Below are 22589 nucleotides of genomic sequence, written 5' to 3'. Positions count from 1 at the left end.
CTGTCTTCCCCCCCCCCCCCAAGATTTCCATTTGTGCTGGATGGTGGTAGAACATACCTTTAGTCCGAGCACTTGGGAGGCAGAGGCAGGCAGATTTCTGAGTTCGAGGCCAGCCTGGATTACAGAGTGAGTTCCAGGACAGCCAGGGCTACACAGAGAAACCCTGTCTCAAAAACCAAATAAAAAAAAAAAAAGATTTCCAAGCATTGCCAAGGAATTAAAAAAGTTCTACAGTCTCCATAATTATTCGTCTGAATCCGAATGAAAGAAAACATCCCTGGTTTCCTGGTACTTTCAGGCCAGGGGAAGTGAGCAGTGTGGGAACCCACCTGGCCTCAAAGTGGCCGAGACAGCCCTCTGGCACCTCCTGCTGGGCTGGAGCAGGAGTGCGCACCTCAGGCACGCTACTTTCTCACAGCAGCAGCTCTGAAAGGAGTGATTGTCTCATACACTATTAACATTTTTCCGGCCTGTCAGCCTCCCTAGTGCTAGCGGGTCTGGGGGAAGGCTGATAAGTCTACCTTTTATTTATTTATGTATTTATTTATTTAACCAGTGAATTGCTCCAATTGCTCAGCCATTGCTCCAGTCCGTTTCTTTTTACTTATATATAAAAAAGTATGTATAGATGCATATTTATATCTTTCTCTCTATGTATCTTGTATGTGTGCCCATAGAGGCCAGAAGAGGACACTGGGTCCCCTGGAGCAGGAGTTACAGGCAGTGCTGAGCCCCTGACTAGGGTACTGAGAACAGGGACTGGGTCTTCTAAAAGTACAGCAAGCCCTATTCACCACCCATACGTCTCTCAAGTCCCACCTTTTTACTTGGGAAAGGGGGTCCGTAAGTCACCCAGGCTGGCCTTGAGCTTGCGATCCTCCTGCTTAGACTTTATGAGAAGCTGGGCTGATAGACCTGCGTCCAGCTCCACTGGGCTAGGTTTCCTCGGAAGACTTAAGAAACAGAGCACAGGGCTGGAGAGATGACTCAGCGGTTCAGAGCATTGACTGCTCTCCCAAAGGTCCTGAGTTCAAATCCCAGCAACCACATGGTGGCTCACAACCATCTGTAATGAGATCGAATGCCCTCTTCTGGTGTGTCTAAAGACAGCTACAGTGTACTTACATATAATAATAAATAAATACATTTTTTTTGATTCCCCCCCCCCCCCCAGACAGGGTTTCTCTGTATAGCCCTGGCGGTCCTGGAACTCACTCTGTAGACCAGGCTGGCCTCGAACTCAGAAATCCGCCTGCCTCTGCCTCCCAGAGTTCTGGGATTACAGGCGTGCGCCACCACCGCCCGGCTAATAAATACATCTTTAAAAAAAAAAACAAAAAAGGAACGCTCGCAAAGCTCGCGTGCTACTCCGCCATCTTTACAACTAGCTCAGAAATTTCGCGCCAAAACGTCCCGCCTCACAAAATGGAGACCGGAAAGAGTTGTCCACGACGTCACCCATAGCCAATCATCTCTGGAATCCTCCCTTGGAGGCGGGACTTGGCAGCGCAGAGCGGCCCAATGGCTGCCCAGAGCGGCCCAATGGCTGCCCGCGGCGCCGGACGAACCAATAGGAGCGCAGAGACCGCGGCGGACGAACGCCCAGGCTGGTTTTTCCCGCGAAAGCCGGCTTTCTCTTAGAGGGCGGAGGTCCGTGTAGTGCACTCCTGCGAGGTGAGGGGATTGCGGGACCGCCTGGGGCAGCCTGGGCTGAGCATCCCCGCCGCCCCAGGCTGCTCAGCTTTCTGTCTCTTTGCTTGACCCAGGTACAGTCATGTCGGGCTTTGACGATCCCGGCATTTTCTACAGCGACAGCTTCGGTGGCGACCCCGGTGCGGAAGAGGGCCAGGCCCGCAAGTCGCAGCTGCAGAGGCGCTTCAAGGAGTTCCTACGACAGTACCGAGTGGGCACCGATCGCACGGGCTTCACCTTCAAGTACAGGTGCGGCAGTGTTGGGGGATGGGCTACGATTGCGCGCGTTTTGGGAGAGCTGGGGACATTGATGACTGTGGGGACCGATCCCCGGGTGCATGTGAACTGCTGCTGCTCACGGCTCCTCAATGCACCCTTCCTGCCTCCCTGCCCCTTTGTTGACCCTTAAAGGGATGAGCTCAAGCGACATTACAACCTGGGTGAATACTGGATCGAGGTGGAGATGGAGGACCTGGCCAGCTTTGACGAGGAATTGGCTGACTACTTGTATAAACAGCCGGCCGAGCACCTGCAGCTGGTGAGTAGCGCCCATATCAGAGCCTCCTAAAGCCTGGCCCTGATCCCTCACCAGCAGCGTATGCCTTTCCTCTTCTTCAGCTTGAGGAAGCTGCCAAGGAAGTGGCTGATGAGGTGACCCGGCCCCGGCCTGCTGGGGATGAACTGCTCCAGGACATCCAGGTCATGCTCAAGTCAGATGCCAGCCCATCCAGCATTCGGATTCTGAAGGTAGGCGGTTACTGAATGTGTAGTCAGGGTGGCATGGCCGCTGTGTGGTGCAGAAGGCTTCTGAGACACTAGAAGGCCTGGAGCACCAGATGTGTGACCCCTGATCAGGACATTTGACTTAACTTAGCTTTTATCCTGTGTAACTCAGTGGGTTGATGTCCTAAAGGGAAGGCAGAGTTGAGTTTTGCAGAACAACAAATATGGATAGGTGGGTTCCTACCCATTGGGGAGACTGAGAAAACAGTAAATGCTATCCATAAGTGGGAGGCAGAGGGAGAGGCCTGGTATACGCGAGACCCTGTCTCATAAAACAAAACAAGACAAAAGAAGGTGGGGACAGTGTGGCTATTGCTGAGAGGGTGGAGAGTTGACAAAGAACACTTTGAAGTACGTGTTGTTGGAGCTGAAATGGAATGATGTGTACCTAGTTAGGTCAAAACCTCCAAGACCCGGTCCACCAGGCTCAAGAAACAGTGGGTGCAGAGGCCCTGGTGTGACCGTGAAGGCTTGTTTGGAGGAACGGGAAGAAAGCAATATGTCTGGAGCCCCTTGAGCTTGCATGTTGGCAAAGAAGAGGCGGAGCGAGGGAGGATGATGTGGGTGTTTCTTGTCTTCTACCGCATGCAGTTCCTGGGATTAAACTCAGGTGTTCAGGGTTGAGGCAAGCGGGCGTCTTTCCTTGCTAAGATATCGCACTTATGTCAGGCAAAGCACTCTTGAAGTTCAGCTCTATACTGATACCTGAAATCTGGATTCATACGATTCTTCTGGCTGCTATGTAAAGGAGGAATTATAAAGTGGGCAGACATGGAAACAGGACAGAGAACATGAAGATGGTTACTGTTTTATCTTAGGATTGTTGAAGAAAGAACAGTACGTGTGGCCGTGCTTTGTGAGTGGTGTAGTGACATCTAGTTGTTAATCCATTCACTTGGTGTCACTCACCCATTGTGGACTGTGCCTATAGAAGGCTATAGTTCATTTTGTTTGAACCCACAGACCTGTGTCTTTTGGAGTCCCTGTCAACTTTAACTCTTGGTTAGTAGGATAGCATAACTTCCGGAAACAGCTCCGAGTCCTCTATGTGGGCTCCAGTGTCGGCTGTCTGGGTCCCACACTCTAGAGCTGAACTGCACCTCAGGTTCTGCCAGTGTGATGGCACTGGATCTGAGTGGGGGCCGCTGTTTCATTGGAAAGACAAGAGGGGCAAGCAAGCACTTGGGGGAATGTACTGCCAAGCCTGGCCGCAGGAGTAATTGGATCTCTAAAGCAATGATTCTAAAGGAGGGGGGGCTTCAACCCCATTGTGGGGTTTAAATTTTGATTCCCAGCAGAAACAAATTACAGTTATAAAGTAGCACCGAAAATAATCTTATGGTTGGGGGTCACCACAACCTGGACAACTGTATTAAAGTGTCACAGCGTTAGGAAGGTCAAGAGGCTCTGCTCTGAGGGGTTCCCCTGTTAGAGGGGCCGAGCCCCCTGCTTCTTTTCCTTTGTGGTGTTGGAGGTCTGGGGTACCTAGGTAAGTTTTCAAAAAAGTTGTTGTGTGGATTGTTCAAAGATTCTAATGTCGGGGCAGGTCCTTGTGTCTACTCTTACTCCCCAGAGGTGCTCACCCCGCCTTGTTTCTCCTCCATAGTGAAGGTTTCATAGGGCCTAGTGTGGATCCATAGTCCCTTTGCCCCAGAAAAGCTTGGAATAGGAAGATGGAGAAGAGAAATTTTGCTTGTTTTAGACTTATTTTTATATGAGTGTTTTATGTGTATGCCCGTGTGTATCTATGTGTACAATACATGCCTGCTGCTGCCTATGCTGTCAGACAAAATTGGGTCCCCTGGAACTTGAATTATGGGTGGATGTTTGTGGGCTGCTGTGTGTGTGTGTGTGTGTGTGTGTGTGTGTGTGGGTGGGTGGGTGGGTGGGCGTGCGCGTGTGTGTGCACACACGCCCTGTAACCACACTCAGGAGTTCCAGAAGGGTTGCCAGTGTTCTCAGCTGCTGAGCCATCTCTCTAGCCCACCCACCTATTATGAATGACGTACCACACATGGAAGTATATAGAGAAAAGTGTAATGAGCCCCAATATTGTTACTGAGATTGAGCATTGATATTGTCTGTTTTCCTGCTTTTTTTTCCTGTTTATTTCTGAAGAATTATAAGCTGAATGTTGTACATGCTTTTAACAGGCCAAAGGGTGGGATTCCTTTTTGGTTTTTCAAGACAGGGTTTCTTTCTCTATGTATCGCTGGCTGTCCTGGAACTCACTGTAGACGAGGCTGGCCTCGAACTCAGAAATCCGCCTGCCTCTGCTTCCCAAGTGCTGGAACTAAAGGCATGTGCTACCACCGCCTGGCAAGGGATTACAAATTTTATGCCAACCCTGGGTTTTATAGTAAGACCTTGACTTCTAAAATAACCCAAAATAAATTGAGAAAACCAAAAGTGGATTTTAAAGTTCATTACACTTGGTGTTTTATCTTTAAATACTTAAACATGTAATTTTTTACTACATTTACTTCTGTGTAGGGCAATTTGGTGGTTAAAGGACAGCATGAGGGAATTTGTTCTCATCTCTATGAGGGTCCTGGGGATTGACCACCCTGGGGGGTGGGGGGTTCAGGCTTGGTGGCAAGTAACCTATGAGTTATCTTGCTAGCCTCACAATATGTAGATGGGGGTTGTGGGAGACAGGGTTTCTCTGTGTAACAGCCCTAGCTGTCCTGAAACTCACTTTGTAGACAAGGCTTGTCTCAAACTCAGAGAGATCCACTTGCCTCAGCCTCCTAACTACTAGGACTAAAGGCATGTGTGTTAGGAAGAATCAAATGTTGTATTACGCTGCTATGGATCTTAAGTCTTTTATTCCAAAAGAACCCTCCTAACTCTCTGAATGTAATTCCTTTCTCAGTTACTAGAGTGTAGTGGAGGAAGGGCTGTTTTGTCCTGTAGGAGTGTGGCCTCGTAGATTTATACTGTGGCCTGCTTGGCTGGATTGAGACACACTATTATGGAACCTGGAGGTTAGTTCGAAGGTCTTGTTCCCTTACAGTGTGACATACTGAGCAGGAGTGTTCATGCGTGATGTTGGTGCTTTGTGCTGTGTTCTTATCACTGGCGTCCCTGTAGCCCTTTCACAGTTTAAGAGACCCAGCCAGCCTTGTGTATGTGTTTGTTCTCTAATCTTGCCAAGGTGCCCCGAGTTGGAGAGATGGCGGGGAGATTGTCCAGTCCTGTAGACTGGTGAGGTTGGCACAGGAAGCAATGGAATGTGTGAGAATGTCTCACTGTCTATAGTGAAGGTAATAGACTCTAAAAAGAAGGCTTGTCACACAGCTTACTGATTAGTAACAGGCCAGTCATTCTTTCTGTAGAAGGCCCTGGAGCTCTTGGAAAAAGTCTTATGATCTACCATGTCATTTCATCTGACTTCTAACAGTATATATCCCTGAAAGGTGGAGATTTTATTTTATTTTATTTTATATTTTGAAACAGGACTTCATTATATAGCAGCTCTGGCTTTCCTGGAACTTACTATATGGATTGGTCTGGCTTTGAACTCAAATCCACCTGCCTCTGTCTCTAAAGTGATAGTATCAAAGGTATGCCCATGCCTGGCTCAAGGAATCATTTTTACAGCATGACTATTAATGAAATGAATACATTCTAAAGAGACACTTTAGCTATCAGACTACTAAAACAACGGCCCCCTCCAAGAAGTTGGAATCTCATATTGGGAAAAGAAAAGCCTGAACCATTAGTAGAACTCTTGTCTCTAAAAATGGGGTTTATATTACAGAAACAGTGATGGGTCAGTGGTGGGTGGGAGCACACACCTTGATCCACCTGTCCTTTTTATTTTATTTTTTATTTTATTTATTTATTTATTTTTTCTCTCGAGACAGGGTTTCTCTGTGTAGACCAGGCTGGCCTCGAACTCAGAAATCTGCCTGTCTCTGCCTCCCAGAGTGCTGGGATTACAGGCGTGCGCCACCACTGCCCGGCTTAGGCTGTCCTGATAGTTCTTTTTTTTTTTTTAAAGATTGATTGATTGACTGACTGATTGATTGATTGATTGATTATATGTAAGTACACAGTAGCTGTCTTGAGACACTCCAGAAGAGCGCATCAGATCTCATTACGGATGGTTGTGAGCCACCATGTGGTTGCTGGGATTTGAACTTAGGACCTTTGGAAGATCAGTCAATGCTCTTTACCGCTGAGCCATCTCTCTAGCCCCCCTCCTCCCCCCAGCTTTTTTTAAACTTTGATCTCAGGATGCTTGAAGATGGGCTCGGGATGGGGGTGAGGGGTCCACTCTCTCTCTTTGCTCTTCTTCCCAGGGTGGCCCTATTGAACACGTCTCCCCTTTCTGCTTTTAACTGTGAATATGCCTATGTTAATGGGCTACTTGAGGATGAGTAGCTAATCTGGCTTCTTGATGTATAGGTGTGGCCCTATGTTTGGTAACATGATCATAGTAACATCACAATTAATAATTACTGTTAATATCCATCCAGATGTAGTCATTAAGATGAGGAAGCCTGACAGAATGTCGGTAGCAGTTGGTGACAGAATTGAGCTAGAACCAGGGCCTCTGTCCTGTGTCAGTTCTCTGGAACAGCATAGTAAGCTACTGTCAGAGCTGGAGTTTGGGTCTTCTGGTTTTGTTGTAAAATCTGTTTCATGTTTTCTTTGTCTCCCAGTCCCTTGCCTTGCTCTGTGAGACCCTTGAAAGTGAGGGCTCGTGCATGAGGCTCCTGGACCTGGTGTCCAGGGAACCTCACGTGAGATAGGTGCTCTGGAGCGTCTGAGCTAAACTAGGAGCTATGGCTTTGTCCCCTCCTCCAGATCTCACCCATGTCATTCCTCAGCCCTTCCTATATCGCCTTGTTCTCCTTAATCATCAAACCTCCTTGTGGCTTTGTTACAGTCAGACATGATGTCTCACCTGGTGAAAATCCCTGGCATCATCATCTCAGCCTCTGCAGTCCGTGCCAAGGCTACCCGTATCTCCATTCAGTGCCGCAGCTGCCACAACACCCTCACCAATATCGCCATGCGCCCAGGCCTAGAGGGCTATGCCCTTCCCAGGAAGTGCAATATGTGAGTGTATAGCCAGAGGGACTCTGGGAGAAATGACATAACCAAAGTATCCAGAAAGCGGGCAACCCTGGCAGTTGCTGCCTGGACTGCTTGTTAGAGACCTTAAAGCAAAGACTGGGTAGCACTATATCCTTGAGTGAGACAGGAACAATAAACCCAGCCCTTGTCCCTTCTTGTTGTTGAACTTTTGCCCCACCTGGGTAATCCACATGGCCTATGTGTGGAGTCCAAGGTTGGGAGGAAACAGTCCAGGAGATTGAGTCTAAGTGGGAACTGTTTCTCTGTGTAGCCCTGGCTGTCCAGGAGCTCACTCTTGTAGACCAGGCTGGCCTTGAACTCAGAAATCTGCCTGCCTCTGCCTCCCAAGTGTTGGGGGGCATGTGCCATCACCACCTGGCTGACAGAATCTTCTAAAGCTAACTGGATTGCTGGGCTTCACCCAGTGTGCCTAGTGCACTGCCTAAGAACATAGCTTGATATTATCATATCATTAAACTACAGAGGCAGAATGCGTGGACTTCTAGTTAGGAGGACTTAATTTACTGTTTGGTTTTTAACAGAAAATGTTTACTGACTCTGACCTAACTACTTGCTCCTGGTTGCTTTTGGCTTTCTCTTCTAGTTTCTTCTCAGCTTCCACATTGCCTGAGGCATATTGGCATTGCCTTCACCTGCTGCCACAGAGTTCCGCATTCCTATCCCCTTGTCCACCTTCACTGCTCCTCAGTCTATGCCCTATACAGGAAGAGGGTGACTGGGCTCTTCCATAGGCTGCCTTGCTCTAGTACACCGTCCTTTTCTCCCTAGACGGTCTTCCCTCAGGCTGCCACAGTGTCCCTACTTCTTCAGGCTCCTTACATGTCCTTGTCACCAAAGGTGCCTCCCTTATCCTATGTTTGCATTTGGTACACATATGCCTACACACTCTCATCTGCCTATTTTTACTGCATGCCTTTATACTATGCATATGGTTGTCAATCCTGATGGGAACTTAGCTTCACAGACCCAGGACTTGAGGTTTACTGCTATGCGTCCTTAGCTATATATTGGCTTTCTGTAGAGACCTCAGAGTCTGTACCCTCAGAATGGTGTAGAGGTAGTAAAATCTCACTGGAAAAGACACTAGGCTAAGAATAGGTTTTAGTAAGGGATTTGATGATAAAGCTCGTCCTTCACCTGTGAGTACAGGAGGCCTCATGAGGGAACTGTGAGTGACTGCCACCTCAGTGTGACACGAAGAAGCCACAATACCTGAAGATCTGAATTTGGATCTGGCACATTGCCATCATGGAAACTGTCCTAGGCTTTTGCCAGATATGTCCCAGCTCTGCCTTATAATGCTGCTCCCTCTTAAGGCTGGCTTGTTGAATGGGTGAGCGCCACCTTTGGGTTCTCGGGGTAGCTCTAGTGACCACTTCTTCCCCTGCCCAGGGATCAGACTGGGCGCCCAAAGTGCCCACTGGACCCATACTTCATCATGCCTGACAAGTGCAAGTGTGTCGACTTCCAGACTCTGAAACTGCAGGAGCTGCCTGACGCCGTCCCTCACGGTGAGATGCCCAGGCACATGCAGCTTTACTGTGACCGGTGAGTGAGTGTGCTGGGGCTGTGCTGGGTCCATGGCACTCCAGTGACATGGAGATCATCTGGTGCACAGCGTGCAGGCTGGAGCTCTTGCTTTGCCTCGTCCTCCTCATTGACTGTCATTTTCTATCTCCCATAGTCCACTATGTCCACTCCTATTTTACATGGCTACTGTAAACTGGGGGAGGTCAGATGACTTTGTGAGTGGAACTAAGGCCTGTGCGTCTTCCAGGAGAGTCTCTAGCCCTTTGAGCACAGAGCTGGGTAACCAGTGGCACTGCTGGCTCCTATCTAGCCTGCTGCCAGACGCGACGTAGACTGTCTGGGTTTTGTTGGATAGTTACAGAATGATGTAGATGAAGGCCTACAGATTCCTGAGTTCTTCCCTGGGCTCACATGCCTGATGATGAGTGCAGATGTAAAGGTTTCTGGAGTGGATCCTCAGGTGTCAGCCTTATCATTGGCAAGAATGTGCACTCAGAATCTTGGGAAAGCTATATGCCAAGTCCCAGTTTTTTTTTTTTTTTCTTTTCATCAGTAAAATGGCCTGGACTATATTAGAGTGCCTGAAAAGGGGTATCAAGAGTTTAACACAATTCTTGAGCACAATTGAGTGTGTTATTAGAGTATTCTCTAAGTATCCAAAGGGCTTGAGAATTACATCATGGAATGAGTAGGAAGTTAATAGGACAGTGTAGCTGGCAGAGACAGTTCTCAGTAAAACTAATTTGATAGTATATAGAACATCTTTGAGTTTGTTACCTTGCTTGTTTCCCAACAGCTGAGACAAGTCAGAGTTATCTCTTTAAGCTCAAAGAGGCACAGTGACTTCTGAATCCACACAGTTACTGAATTCACAGTTATTTTATGGTCCTTTAAGCATCACTGATTCCAGGGAAACCTGGAGACTTTGATCGATTAACATCTTTTTTTTTCTAAGATTTATTTATTATTATATCTTAGTACACGGTAGCTGTCTTCAGACACACCAGAAGAGGGTGTAAGATCTCATGACGGGTGGTTGTGAGCCACCATGTGGTTGCTGAGAATTGAACTCAGGACCTTTGGAAGAGCAGTCAGTGCTCTTACCTGGCTGAACCATCTCACTAGCCTCTTGAGTTCGGTGAGAATCAGGCCAGTATCATAACACTGTACTAACTGTCCAGACTGACATGTAGGTAGCAAGAGTAGGGAAAGGCTCTTTTACTCTAGACCGTGCAGGGATTGAGCTGACTTGATGGTGATACTTGGGTAGAAAAACTATGCTGCTCCCTTGTCACCCTGGATCTGATTTGCTTTTATCTCCCCTGTACTTTACTTAGGTACCTATGTGACAAGGTTGTTCCTGGGAACAGGGTCACTATCATGGGCATTTATTCCATCAAGAAGTTTGGCTTGAACCCGAGCAAGGGCCGTGACAGGGTGGGTGTGGGCATCCGGAGCTCCTACATCCGGGTGCTGGGCATCCAGGTGGACACAGATGGCTCTGGTGAGTTGCTTTGAATTTCTACACTTCCCTTAGCAAGCTGCTCACGTGATAACTAGGCATTCTTGAGTTGCTCAAACTAGGATGTGCTTTGTGTGTGTGTGTGTGTGTGCGTGCGTGTGTGTATACTAAGCAAATATTCTACTACTTAGCTTTATTCCCTATCCTAGAGTGTTCTTTTTTTTGTTTGTTTGTTTTTGAGACAGGGTTTCTCTGTGTAGCCCTGACTGTCCTGGAGCTCACTCTGTAGACCAGGCTGGCCTCGAACTCAGAAATCCGCCTGCCTCTGCCTCCCAGAGTGCTGGGATTACAGGTGTGCACCACCAACGCCTGGCGAGTGTTCATTTTTTACAGTAAGCAAAAATTTGTTGTTTGAGGTCAGCCTGGTCTACAGAGTGAGTTCCAGGACAGCCAGGGCTACACAGAGAAACCCTGTCTCGAAAAAACAACAACAACAAAAAAACCCAAAACAAACAAACAAAAATTGTTGCCCTAAAATGTCTGTCTATTTATTGGTATAGTTGTAGCTCCTGTCCTGAGGTTGTTGCCTAAATGCATGATTGAGTTGTATGACTCAGTGCTATAGATGGGATGTAGTGTGTCCTGTGCTGCATCTTAGTAGATGGAGAGGAAAAAGTGCATAAGGGTTGAGCAGATAGGACCTAGTTGGGACAGAGAGCCACTAAGGGACAGTTATCTGACACTGAACTACTTTAATTGAGGTGTTGAAAAGGATCTAGAGGCCGGGCAGTGGTGGCGCACACACGCCTTTAATCCCAGCACTTGGGAGGCAGAGGCAGGCAGATTCTGAGTTTGAGGCCAGCCTGGTCTACAGAGTGAGTTCCAGGACAGCCAGGTCTACAAAGAGAAACCCTGTCTCAAGAAAAAAAACAAAAAACAAAACAAACAAACAAACAAAGGCCCCCAAAAAACCAAACAAACAGGGGCAGTGGGAGCCACCTTGAGATTGGTCCCTACCTATGGTCTAGAGTGGTGGAGTTATGAGTGTTGGGTCCATAGTCTATGTTGGGAGAAACACCTTTGGTTAAAACTGGAAAGGCCACGTGTTCATCTAGCCATATTCCAGACTTTCACTCTCCTTGACTTGCCATGTCAATGTATTTCCGTCTTCTGAAACTAGCCTTCCTTAGCCTTCTCTTCTCTTCCCTTGCTTAGCAAGTCCTCCAGATTCTCCTCAGTTTCCTATGTATTTTATTTAAATCCCCTCGCCTCAGTAAGTATGCTGTTTGGCTGTCCTGCTTTCATAGCCACTTCTTACCTTCCTGCTCTTGAGTCCCACTCTTTCTCCAGGGATGGTTTTTCAAGCCCCCCTGCCACTTGGTCCCACACTCTTCACTTGATCCTACCTCCTTTCCGCAGCAGCTCGAGTGAACCAGGCTGTTTTGACCAAGCAATTGCACTGGCTGTCTATTCTGTCTGCATTATGAGAGACTTTCCAGGGGTCTCCAAGGACTGTGTGATCTGGCCTGATTGTTGGGAACCTTCTTTTCCTCTCTGGACCCTTGAGATGTGAAAGACTGATAGAGCCCTGTGCCCTAACTTTCCTGAGGGAGACTGTCTCCTGGTGCTAAGAGCTGTTGGCGGGTGTGTGTGTGTGTGTGTGTGTTGATGGGCATCAGGGTGTTCCTGATCTGGACTAGGCCCAGCAGTAGGCTGGAGGAGAAGCCTCACTTATGCACCTGCTCTGTCCTAGGCCGCAGCTTTGCTGGGTCTATCAGCCCACAGGAAGAGGAGGAATTTCGTCGCCTGGCTGCCCTCCCCAACATATATGAGCTTGTCTCCAAGAGCATTTCCCCCTCCATCTTTGGGGGCATGGATATGAAGAAGGCCATTGCCTGCCTGCTTTTTGGGGGTTCCCGGAAGAGGTGAGGGGTCTGGGAGGAGGGTGCTGATGACAAGGCTGCTGCAGGTGGACCTCTGTGTGATGAGGACCAGGTGTTCTTCCGTGGTCCCTCAGCCTGCTGGCACTGGGGAGCCCAGTGGAACACCATTGGCCTAGGCTCTGTGGTCTAGTGATGAAACCTTGAACCATAGTTTCTATGAATGAGACATGTGACATACCTAACACTTAAAAAGTGTCATGTGTCCTTTTCCCTCCCTCCCTCCCTCTCTCCCCCCTTCTTTTCTAAAGATTTATTTATTATATATGAGTACACTGTAGCTGTTTTCAGACACACCAGAAGAGGGCATCAGATCCCATTACAGATGGTTGTGAGCCACCATGTGGCTGCTGGGAACTGAACTCAGAACCTCTGGAAGAACAGTTTTAACCACTGAGCCATCTCTTCAGCCTTCTTTTTCTTTCCTTTTTCTTCCTTTTTTTTTTTGGGGTTTTTTTTCGAGACAGGGTTTCTCTGTGTAGTCCTGGCTATCCTGAAACTCACTCTGTAGACCAGGCTGGCCTCGAACTCAGAAATCCGCCTGCCTCTGCCTCCCAAGTGCTGGAATAAGAGGCGTGCGCCACCACTGCCTGGTTCCTTTTTCTTTCTTTTTCTTTTTTTTTCTTTTGGTTTTTCTTTTTAAATAGGTCTTATTATGTAATCAAGCTGTCCTTCAAACTCATGATCCTCCTGCTTCAGTCTCCCAGATTCTAAGATTACAGGTGTGTTGGTCACCATTCCTGGCTTCCTATATCCTTTTGAAACTCTGAAATAATTGAGTTATAACTGAGTTGCTCAGACAGTAGCAGCAATGACAGAATATACTAGTGGCTACTGTTTAATATGCTTTTTGTATGTTGAGAGTATTCTCGTAAGTGCTTAATCTGTCCTGAACCCAGCCGCCCTCTCAGCAGTCTATATGGATGTTACTGTTGCGTTTGTTTCATAGATGGGGAAACCGAGGACTTGCTTGAGGTAACAGGTGGACTGGATGCTGCCCTGTGGCTACTCGGCAGTGTGCACAGCTCTCAGTGCCATTTCTGTTAGGTCCGTACCTGAGAAATACCTTACCCTCCAGTGTTAGGCTAGGAACTAGAGAACTGGGTGTGGGCTTGGTTTCATTTCCACCTGTTCTGAGACTCTTAGGGGAGGGTGACCAGCCCCACATAAAGCCATGAGTGCTGATGTACAACTATAATGCTAGAATCTGGAAGACTGAGGTGGGAAGATCATGAGTTAGTTCAGAGGATAGCCCTCAAGTAGATTCTTACTTTGTCTTCTACCTACCTATCTTCTAGGCTCCCAGATGGACTCACTCGCAGAGGTGATATCAACTTACTGATGTTGGGAGACCCTGGCACAGCCAAGTCTCAGCTTCTGAAGTTTGTGGAGAAGTGCTCTCCCATTGGGGTAAGTGGCTGGGGACAAATTTCTTGTGACTTAGGTATCAGGGAGGAAGGCTACAGGGAGTTGAGAGTTGCCTAGTTCCTGGACATGCGTGGGATCTGATTCAACCAGATCCTCTTCCTCATTCTTCTTGGCTGTGGTCAGGACGGCAGAAGGGGTTTGAGAAGGAAGGTGTATGTGTGTAGGGAGGGTGATAAGAGCATTGGGTCGGGTCAGGCCTGGTTTGCTTCTCAGCCTGGTAGTAACTGCATGTGGACTTGGAAAATCAGCTCAGCTATTTGCTGAGTAATGTCACTGCTTATGCTAATAGCTGGAATCAAGAAGGACCAGATGCTTGCTGAAGTACATGCCAAGTTTTTACTCATTTAACTGTCTTCTTGTAAAGTACTACTGCTCATGTTATGGATTGGATGCAGGGGCGGAGCAGTAAAGTATCTTGCTCAAGATCCCACTGCTGGGGAACTTTAGAACAAGATTCAAGCCAGTGTGTCTGATGACCCAGGTGCTCTGGGTCTGGAAGGATCAGGGAAGCGGTGGATGTGACAACTGACTAGTGGTTGGTGCAGTGGGGAAGTGGTGGTTTTAGATGGACAGAAGGTGTGCTAAGTTAATCACATTGGCACTGTCTCATAGAAATACAAAGGCCTGAAAATGTAAGTTGTGTCATTTTTTTTCCCTTGAGACAGGGTTTCTCTGTATAGCCCTGGCTGTCCTGGAAACTCACTTTGTAGACCAGGCTGGCCTCGAACTCAGAAATCCGCCTCCTCTGCCTCCCAAGTGCTGGGATTAAAGGCGTGCGCCGCCGCTGCCCAGCAAGTTGTGTCATGTTAAATCTTATAGTATCTACATTTAGAAAGTAAGAATAGGTGGAATTAATTTGTATAATCTGTTTAGCCTATAGTTCAATATAAGCTTTTTTTTTCCAATGTAGATAAACACCAAACCTTGTGCATGTTAGGCAAATATTTTACCACTGAGGTGCATCGCAGACCTATTTCATGCCAGTATTGAATACTTGGCATTCATGTTAGCACAGTGTGATTTGAGTATGCCCCACATGTACCTCAGGTAGGAATGACTATATTTCTTTTCTTTTTTTTTCTTTTTGGTTTTTTGAGACAGGGTTTCTCTGTATAGCCCTGGCTGTCCTGGAACTCACTCCATAGACCAGGCTGGACTCAAACTCAGAAATACGCCTGACTCTGCCTCCCAAGTGCTGGGATTAAAGGCATGAGCTACCACTGCCCGGCTTGGATTTACTATATTTCAAGGGGTCTGGCAGTATGTAGAATACAGGTCTTCACAGATGATGGACTCAGGGTAGAGACATCCTAAAAGCCAGGAGTCCCCAGCCCTGAAGCCAGCTTCAACTTTGTCCTTTTATGGGAATCAATACTTATGTCACAGGGATGTGCTGTAGCTCAGGTGAGCCTTCCAAAGAGGAAGGAAAGGCTGAGGCTCAGTTAGGCCTTGAGTTCTGTACTGTTGAACCAGTTTTGCAGTGTGGTGTACGTAAGTCACAGCCCTCTGAGGCTTTGCCCTTTGGGGCTAGCACTAAGTACTGACACCTCCTGTCTCCCACAGGTGTACACATCTGGGAAAGGCAGCAGTGCTGCTGGCTTGACGGCCTCAGTGATGCGAGACCCCTCATCTCGAAACTTCATCATGGAAGGTGGAGCCATGGTTCTGGCCGATGGTGGGGTTGTCTGTATTGATGAGTTTGACAAGGTGAGTCTAAGTCTTCTAGTCACAGGACTGGGTTGTGTGGCCACAGGTGTGGTAGCAGATACCACTTCTGAGAGACGTCTGAGAGACGTATGTGTAGTTCTTGTGCCCATCACTCTGGGGGAACTTGGGATAGGTTGTTTTGCCTCTCTAGGGTACTCTGGAAATTCGGGAACATAAAAGCCAATTCTATGTAATTATCTCCTATGGTTGGCCTGAAGCCTACTCCAGAATGATAGCAGTTCCTAGTTACTTTTCTGCCACTCTTGTCTGCTTGGGTGAGGATTCTGAGACAGACTTTTCAATGCAGATGCGGGAAGATGACCGTGTAGCAATCCATGAGGCTATGGAGCAGCAGACCATCTCCATTGCCAAGGTGAGTGGCCACCCTCCTTCAGCAGTCCTAAGAGCTCCTAAGGCTGGAGCCAAGTCCTCTGTGCCCAAGACTGTGCTTGGGGGAGCAAGAGCGCACACTGCAAGCATGTACACATGCATGTGCATGTATGTAGTGTATAAGTTCATGTTCATACATGATGAGAGGCCTGCCCCAGGATTTTTGGTTATTTGCTCCATTTTCTCCCCTTTCTACTTCATTCAGGCTGGGATCACTACCACCTTAAACTCTCGCTGCTCTGTTCTGGCTGCAGCCAACTCAGTGTTTGGCCGATGGGATGAGACAAAAGGGGAGGACAATATTGACTTCATGCCTACCATCTTGTCCCGATTTGACATGATCTTCATCGTCAAAGATGAGCACAACGAGGAGAGGGACATGGTATGTCTCAGGGGCTAGGCTGGTGGCAACAGATAGGTGGATAAGAGATTTAGCACAGAAATGCTAGTGGTCAGATAGTTTGGGAGGAAGCGTATGAAATGACTTGTTAGCTTATGGAGTGTTGGAGAGGAACCTAGAGTCCTAAGACCTAGTCCTACATATGTCCTGTATGATTTTTTTTTTGTTTTTGTTGTTGTTGTTGTTTTTTGTTTTAAGCAAGAAGCTAAAAATAATGAGCTCTGCCCTCCACCCTTGTTAGTAAATTTCTGAAAGAAAATAGTTTATGGAATTTGGTAAGCCCATAGGTATAGTGCCCATGAGAATCTAGGTTGTTGGACCAGCTGTCTGTTTCTGCTTCCCTTTCGGGGGCTTTATTCTTAGACAGTTGCTCCCTGTGATGGTAAAAACAAAGCCTGCCTTGGCCAGGCTGAGGGATGCAGGCTTTCTGAACTCTGGCTGGCTGGCTCAGACTCCTTCAAGATGGCTGATTCAATCTGGTACCTCTTGGCTTCACTGAATTTCTCTCCTTGGTCTCAAACTAACTTTAGCAACATGTTTTAATTTTCTGGTTCCTTCTCATTTTCTAGCTTGTTCTGTCTTCACCTCTGCTTAGCTTGTTCTTCCCCTGAAACATGTCCCTGTACAATTATCCCAGTAAAACTGCCTCCTCCTTTTCTTTGTACTGCCCCTTAACATCTTTTTCTTTTCTTGTGATACTTGGGCATATCCTTTTCTGTCAGATCTTTCACTGATTGTCTGCCACTCAATTAGATATCACTTTCAAACATGGATGTTTTATTCTACAAATTAACTTTACCTTCATTGTTTAGGATTAAAGGGCTGAGCCATACCACAAGAAGAAAAAAAATCTCAGGGTTTACAGTGTGATCAAATAGCCTACAACATGAGCTATTGATTTAACTGCCCTGAAAGGAAGAGGGTGAAGCCTTTTCCGTTAGTTCTGATAGAAGTGGCAGAATGGCTTGGAGATTGTCCAGTCTCCATGCTTAAGTAGATACTTGCCTTAGTTAGGGCAGACAGCCATGTTCCACCTCATTGGCTTGGATGTGTCCAGTGTCCATGCTTACGGAGATAGATGCTTGCCCCAGTGAGGGTGGGCAGGCCAAGGGACTAGAACAGAAGCACTTGCCATATTATTTCGTCTTGTCTGTTAAACCTGTGAGCTGACCTAGTGTTCCCTATGCTCCTTAGATGCTGGCCAAACATGTGATCACTCTGCATGTGAGTGCACTGACGCAGACACAGGCTGTGGAGGGAGAGATCGACCTGGCCAAGATGAAGAAGTTCATTGCCTACTGCCGAGCGTGAGTGCTGGGAGTAACTTGGGCTTTTGGATGGAGGGAGAGCCTGGTCCTGTTCTGCTCCTTACTCAGGATTACCTGGTAACCCTGTTCTGAACTTTGTTCATTCTTCCCTGTCACTGTGACCGGCTCCATGATTTAAGTTTTCTCATCCTCTTAAGTCAGGGAGGTGGAGTGAGGAGCTGGAGACTGCTGGGAAGCCTGCTCCTTGGTGGGCCTCTGCTCCTGCGGGGCCCTCAGTGACTGGAGCAGTGTACACCTGGTGGCTAGACAGCATACTGCAGCCAGCATCAAGAGTAGTTTTCTGCACATAATGTTCAGACTCCCCACTTTCTCAGAGAGGTGCCATGTATGCAGATGTCTGACACCTGCTGATAGCCAGATCAGGTTTTTCTTAAATCTCTTTCAAATGACTTGCCAGCTATATTATGAGCAGGAAGCTGCATTTGGGAACATTCATCTTTGCGAGCCAATAGAGGCCTGGGAGCAGGGAGGGGGCAACCTCAGATTCTGTTCTGGCCTTACTCTAATTCACTGCAATCTGCAGGAGGTGTGGACCTCGGCTATCAGCAGAGGCAGCAGAGAAGCTGAAGAACCGATACATCATCATGCGGAGTGGGGCTCGTCAGCATGAGAGGGACAGTGACCGTCGTTCCAGCATCCCCATCACTGTGCGGTGAGCAAGTGGGTGGGCTCCCCGCAGAGAGCAGGACCAGTTGGCCACTGCCATTCTCATAATGTACGCCCAGGGCGGTCATCTGGGACCACCCATGTGCTGTGGCTTCCTAGTTATTTGTTTAGTTGTGTGTATTTGAGGCTGGGGATGCCTGGGTAGGTTTCACTTCAGTATTTTGCCTGCCTTCCCTCTTTGAGAGGTAGTCTGAGGAAAGAGTAGGACTCTGTCGTAGCCTCTGACTGGCTATGTAACAACAGGGATATTCTACAGATCTTTACTGGGTCTCAATTTTTCTTTATACTTCCCCCACTAGGGTTGTCATTCATAGACAGTATAGTAAGAGCTGGGGCCTACCTGAGCTGAATTATACCTCCGCATTGATTGGTTACAAGTGGATCTGGTTGTGTGTAATGAAACTCAGACAGTAGCTTACGTTGGACGTTTATTTTCACTATTCAACTTTGGGAAGTAGTTCATGGTGTTTTTTGCAGCTGTGATCTTGGGCTCCATTACATTCACCTCTACCAATCTTTCAGCCCTATATGGCTTTAGCCATCATTTCCACATTTTGAGCACCGAGAGAGACAGTGGGAGGAAGACATGCTTTTTTATGGATACTTCTGACATTTTCATATGATGCATGGATTTAGAACTTATAGGCCACACCTAGACCAGAAAGGCAGGAAATATCCTTTAGCAAGCAGCATATGCTGGAATAAAATTTGGGTTCAGGTAGGAAGAATAAAGGGTAATTGATATTCGGGATAGCCAACAAACTCCCCTGCAGTCCTAACAACCTTGGCCATGCTTCTTCCTGGAGGATCAGAGGAGGGAATGTGGGCTGGGGCCTTTGAGTACTTTATTGCTCCTGCAGGCAGCTGGAGGCTATTGTGCGCATAGCCGAGGCCCTCAGTAAGATGAAACTGCAGCCCTTTGCCACTGAGGCCGATGTAGAGGAGGCGTTGAGGCTGTTCCAGGTGTCCACACTGGATGCTGCTTTGTCTGGCAATCTGTCGGGTGAGTAAGTGCTGGGCCGTGGTCTTGGACTGTAGGATAGAGGTTTAGTTAGCTGGTGGCCTGCAGGGGGCTGCTTTTGATATTAGCCTTCCCCGCTTCTCTCCTGGATGTTTTAGCTATTGTAGGGGAAGGAGCTTCTCCGAAGACCTCTTGAGTCAGTTCATTAAAAGTAATTGTAGGCCTGTCACTGGTAAAGAATGGCTGTCAGCTCTCCCTCCTGTTGAGCTCAGAACTATTACAGAGTTTCCCAATTTGTGGCCTCTTGTTTTTTTGACAACCATCTCTGATAGTCCTTCCTATCATGGAGATGAGGCTGACAGAGCTTGTGTGGTGTCATGGTCACCAGTCTTGGTGGAATACAGGCCTGTTGGCCCCTGAACTTTAATGTTTGCTGCCTGCTTTCAGCCAGTCTTCTGAGATTGGCGATATGCCAGCCTCTTCAGAGTTATACCCACCCTAATCTGGCAGTAAATCTGGCTTATCATTTGCCAATCACTGTCTAGATGCCAGGGCTGTAAGCAAGTAGTTCCCAAGGTTCCTGTCCCACCCCTTCCCAAGCTTTCTAACCTTTCTTGGGGGGTATAGGTGAGGAGGTTGTTAGAGGTGGTGAGGGAAAGGGATGAAGAGGGGCGCTGACAGCAGGGCCAGGGATGGTGGAGACTGGCTCTCCTTATTTGGTAACACTGTACACCTCCTGCTTCCCCGGGGCTTCTCATGGATGGCTCCTCTCAGATTTGTACTCTAGAGGGCCCTCCCTGCCTTCCCTCCCTTCTTTCTTTCTTCAACTCAAAACTTACACTTCTGCTGGGCAGGTGCAGAGGCAAGATAATCTCTTGAGTTTGAGGTTTGAAGCCAGACAGGGCTATACAATGACACTGTCCCTCAAAAATGATGAAGTAATAAACCCAACCATGTAAAAACTCTGCTTCCTTTAGAATCTCTCTGGGGCCGTTGCTGTTCTCTTGGTATGTGTAGCCCAGAGGGTCTCAGTTACCGTGATGTCTCTGCTGTCTAGCTCTGCGCCTGTTGCATGACCTCTGTTACCTTTCCCTCTGCCTAGAGCACTCTTCCTTCCACATGTTACTTGATTCTCAGGTTCAGGCCGCTCTAGTTAGAGACTGTCGTCTCTCTGGCCCTCCCAGTATGAGATTTCTTCCCCCTCCCAGTATGAGATTTCTTCTTCCCCTCCCCACCCCCCACCCCCACCTCCCCGCCCCCAGACAGGGTTTCTCTGTGTAGCCCTGGCTGTCCTGGAACTCAATCTGTAGACCAGGTTGGCCTCGAACTCAGAAATCTACTGCCTCTGCCTCCCAAGTGCTGGGATTACAGGCGTGCGCCACCACCGCCCGGCAGGAACTGGGATTTCTAGCACCCAGTTTCCCTATTGCACTCTCACAGGGGTGGAGGGCTTCACTACCCAGGAGGACCAGGAGATGCTGAGCCGCATTGAGAAGCAACTCAAGCGCCGTTTTGCCATCGGCTCCCAGGTGTCTGAGCACAGCATTGTCCAGGACTTCACCAAACAGGTGAGCCTTTCCAACCCTGCTAGTTCTCAGTCTGGTTCCCACTCAGCTGTCACATGAAGTTTTCTGTGCTCAGCAGAGGGGTGCTGGGATGGGGTGTTGGAGCCTCTGTCCCCTTCGTAGGAACTGCAACAGTCTACAGTTGGGGTTGGCTATTTATAGGGAAAGGAAGAAGCCAGGTCTGCAGAAACCAGCACCCAATTTCCCATCTCTTAGATTTTCCCTTGTTTGGATCCTTAAAAGGTAGGGAGGACCAGAGCCAGATGAGTTAGCCCTGCAGAGAGGGCTACTAATTCCATGCACAGGAGATACTGTTTTGGGGTACCAGGAGGAGTCAGTGCCCTTTAAAATCGTGATAGCCCTGGTTTCTGTGTTTTGTTCCCTTTCCTGTGTATCTGCTCAGTTTGCTTCTGGAAGTAAATTATACAGTAGCGGGTACTTGGCCTCGAAGTGAAGAGATTAGTATGACTGAGGCTGGGGCTGGAGAAAGCTTGATTTCTACGGTCACAGAGACTTAAGTCCTGGCTCACTTAATTGCTGTATGACCCAAACAAGTGGAAGTCTGTGCCTATTTCTTCCTCTGTAAAAGGAGATTATTCCTAATACTAACTAGGTGCATAAAGTCAATATAGGACTGTACTTGCCTAGTACACAGGAGGCATCACGTAGGAGCCTATCTGAAGTCCAGGGAGAATGGATGTGGGTATTTTTTCTCTGTTTAAAATTGTCTGTGATCCGGGGATGCATCAGCTCCCTTGATCATAATGATACACCTGTGCATCTGCCTTGTGCTCCCTCCTACAGAAATATCCCGAGCACGCCATCCGAAAGGTGCTGCAGCTCATGCTGCGCAGGGGTGAGATCCAACACCGCATGCAGCGCAAGGTGCTCTATCGCCTCAAGTGAGCTGCCCTTCAACCCTCAGCCGGGAATGCTGCTGCCACCACCGCCCACCTCCCGTCAGTGCCGGTGCACTGCTCCAGACCTCCCTCTGCCTGCCTCCCTGCCTCAGACTGCTGTCGGCAGCACATCTGCAGCCTCATGTACTGTGTTTGGGTGTCTGAGGGCTGTCTGTTCTGGGTGCCTAGCTTGTCCAACCTCCCCAACGAGTGGAGCAGGACCAGGCCCTGGCTGTAGATGGCTCTGTATGTTGGCTCCCGGGCCACTGCCTGCCAAGCTTCTTTGTGTGTTCAGAGGAAATAAAGTGAGTTGCTAAGGATAGTGGGGGCCTTATGACAGTAGTGCTCTGAATACGAGGTTGACTCTTTCAGCTGTCTTCAGCAGCTCCTGATGTAAGCACTGGATCATTCATTCAGCTGTCTGCCTCAGTTTCCTAATCTGCAAACAAATTTGACGAAGCTGAGCTCAGTGAAGTGAGTGGCTGTCAATGAAAAACCCAAGCAGACGCCAGTGTAGAAAGTCTCCAGGGCTTTATTTACAGCAAGTGGGCCTTAGTGGTATGCGTGTCACTGGGGGAGGAACCAGACTTCAGGGTTTGCTGTGAAGACCTGAGTAGGCTTCAGCACAGTAGGAGATACTAGTGACAACATTGTATCACTAAAGTGCCGAAGATTATGCTTTTAGAAATCTAGAATTTACAAAATGAAGGAAAAGTCAGTGGAATAAAG

At 48.1% G+C, this 22589-nt stretch overlaps 1 protein-coding gene across 1 annotated transcript; it reads left to right on the top strand.

Annotated features, from left to right (window-relative positions):
- The first annotated feature begins 1571 nt into the window (after positions 1-1571).
- Positions 1572-22182, top strand: Mcm5 (minichromosome maintenance complex component 5). Its single transcript, XM_052166287.1, has 17 exons — positions 1572-1674; positions 1767-1941; positions 2104-2230; positions 2311-2439; positions 7373-7545; positions 8977-9132; positions 10452-10618; positions 12330-12501; positions 13815-13926; positions 15508-15651; positions 15959-16024; positions 16247-16423; positions 17636-17748; positions 18293-18421; positions 19296-19438; positions 20837-20964; positions 21766-22182. Exons 2-17 carry the CDS (start codon positions 1775-1777, stop codon positions 21865-21867), a joined length of 2205 nt encoding a protein of 734 aa, XP_052022247.1. The 5' UTR covers positions 1572-1674; positions 1767-1774; the 3' UTR covers positions 21868-22182.
- Positions 22183-22589: the final 407 nt, after the last annotated feature.

This window comes from Apodemus sylvaticus, chromosome 21, assembly GCF_947179515.1.
Source record: "Apodemus sylvaticus chromosome 21, mApoSyl1.1, whole genome shotgun sequence".
In the NCBI taxonomy this organism is placed as follows: Eukaryota; Metazoa; Chordata; class Mammalia; order Rodentia; family Muridae; genus Apodemus; species Apodemus sylvaticus.
Note: the sequence above shows the minus strand (reverse complement) of the source record. Positions and strands in the feature narration are given on the sequence as shown.

Excerpts from the sequence above, each read along its gene's own strand:
- Mcm5 (XM_052166287.1), top strand. The coding sequence starts at position 1,775 with ATGTCGGGCTTTGACGATCCCGGCATTTTCTACAGCGACAGCTTCGGT. Across the intron at positions 10,619-12,329 it reads GGTGGACACAGATGGCTCTG|GCCGCAGCTTTGCTGGGTCT; the intron begins GTGAGTTGCTTT and ends GCTCTGTCCTAG. Across the intron at positions 12,502-13,814 it reads TTTGGGGGTTCCCGGAAGAG|GCTCCCAGATGGACTCACTC; the intron begins GTGAGGGGTCTG and ends CCTATCTTCTAG.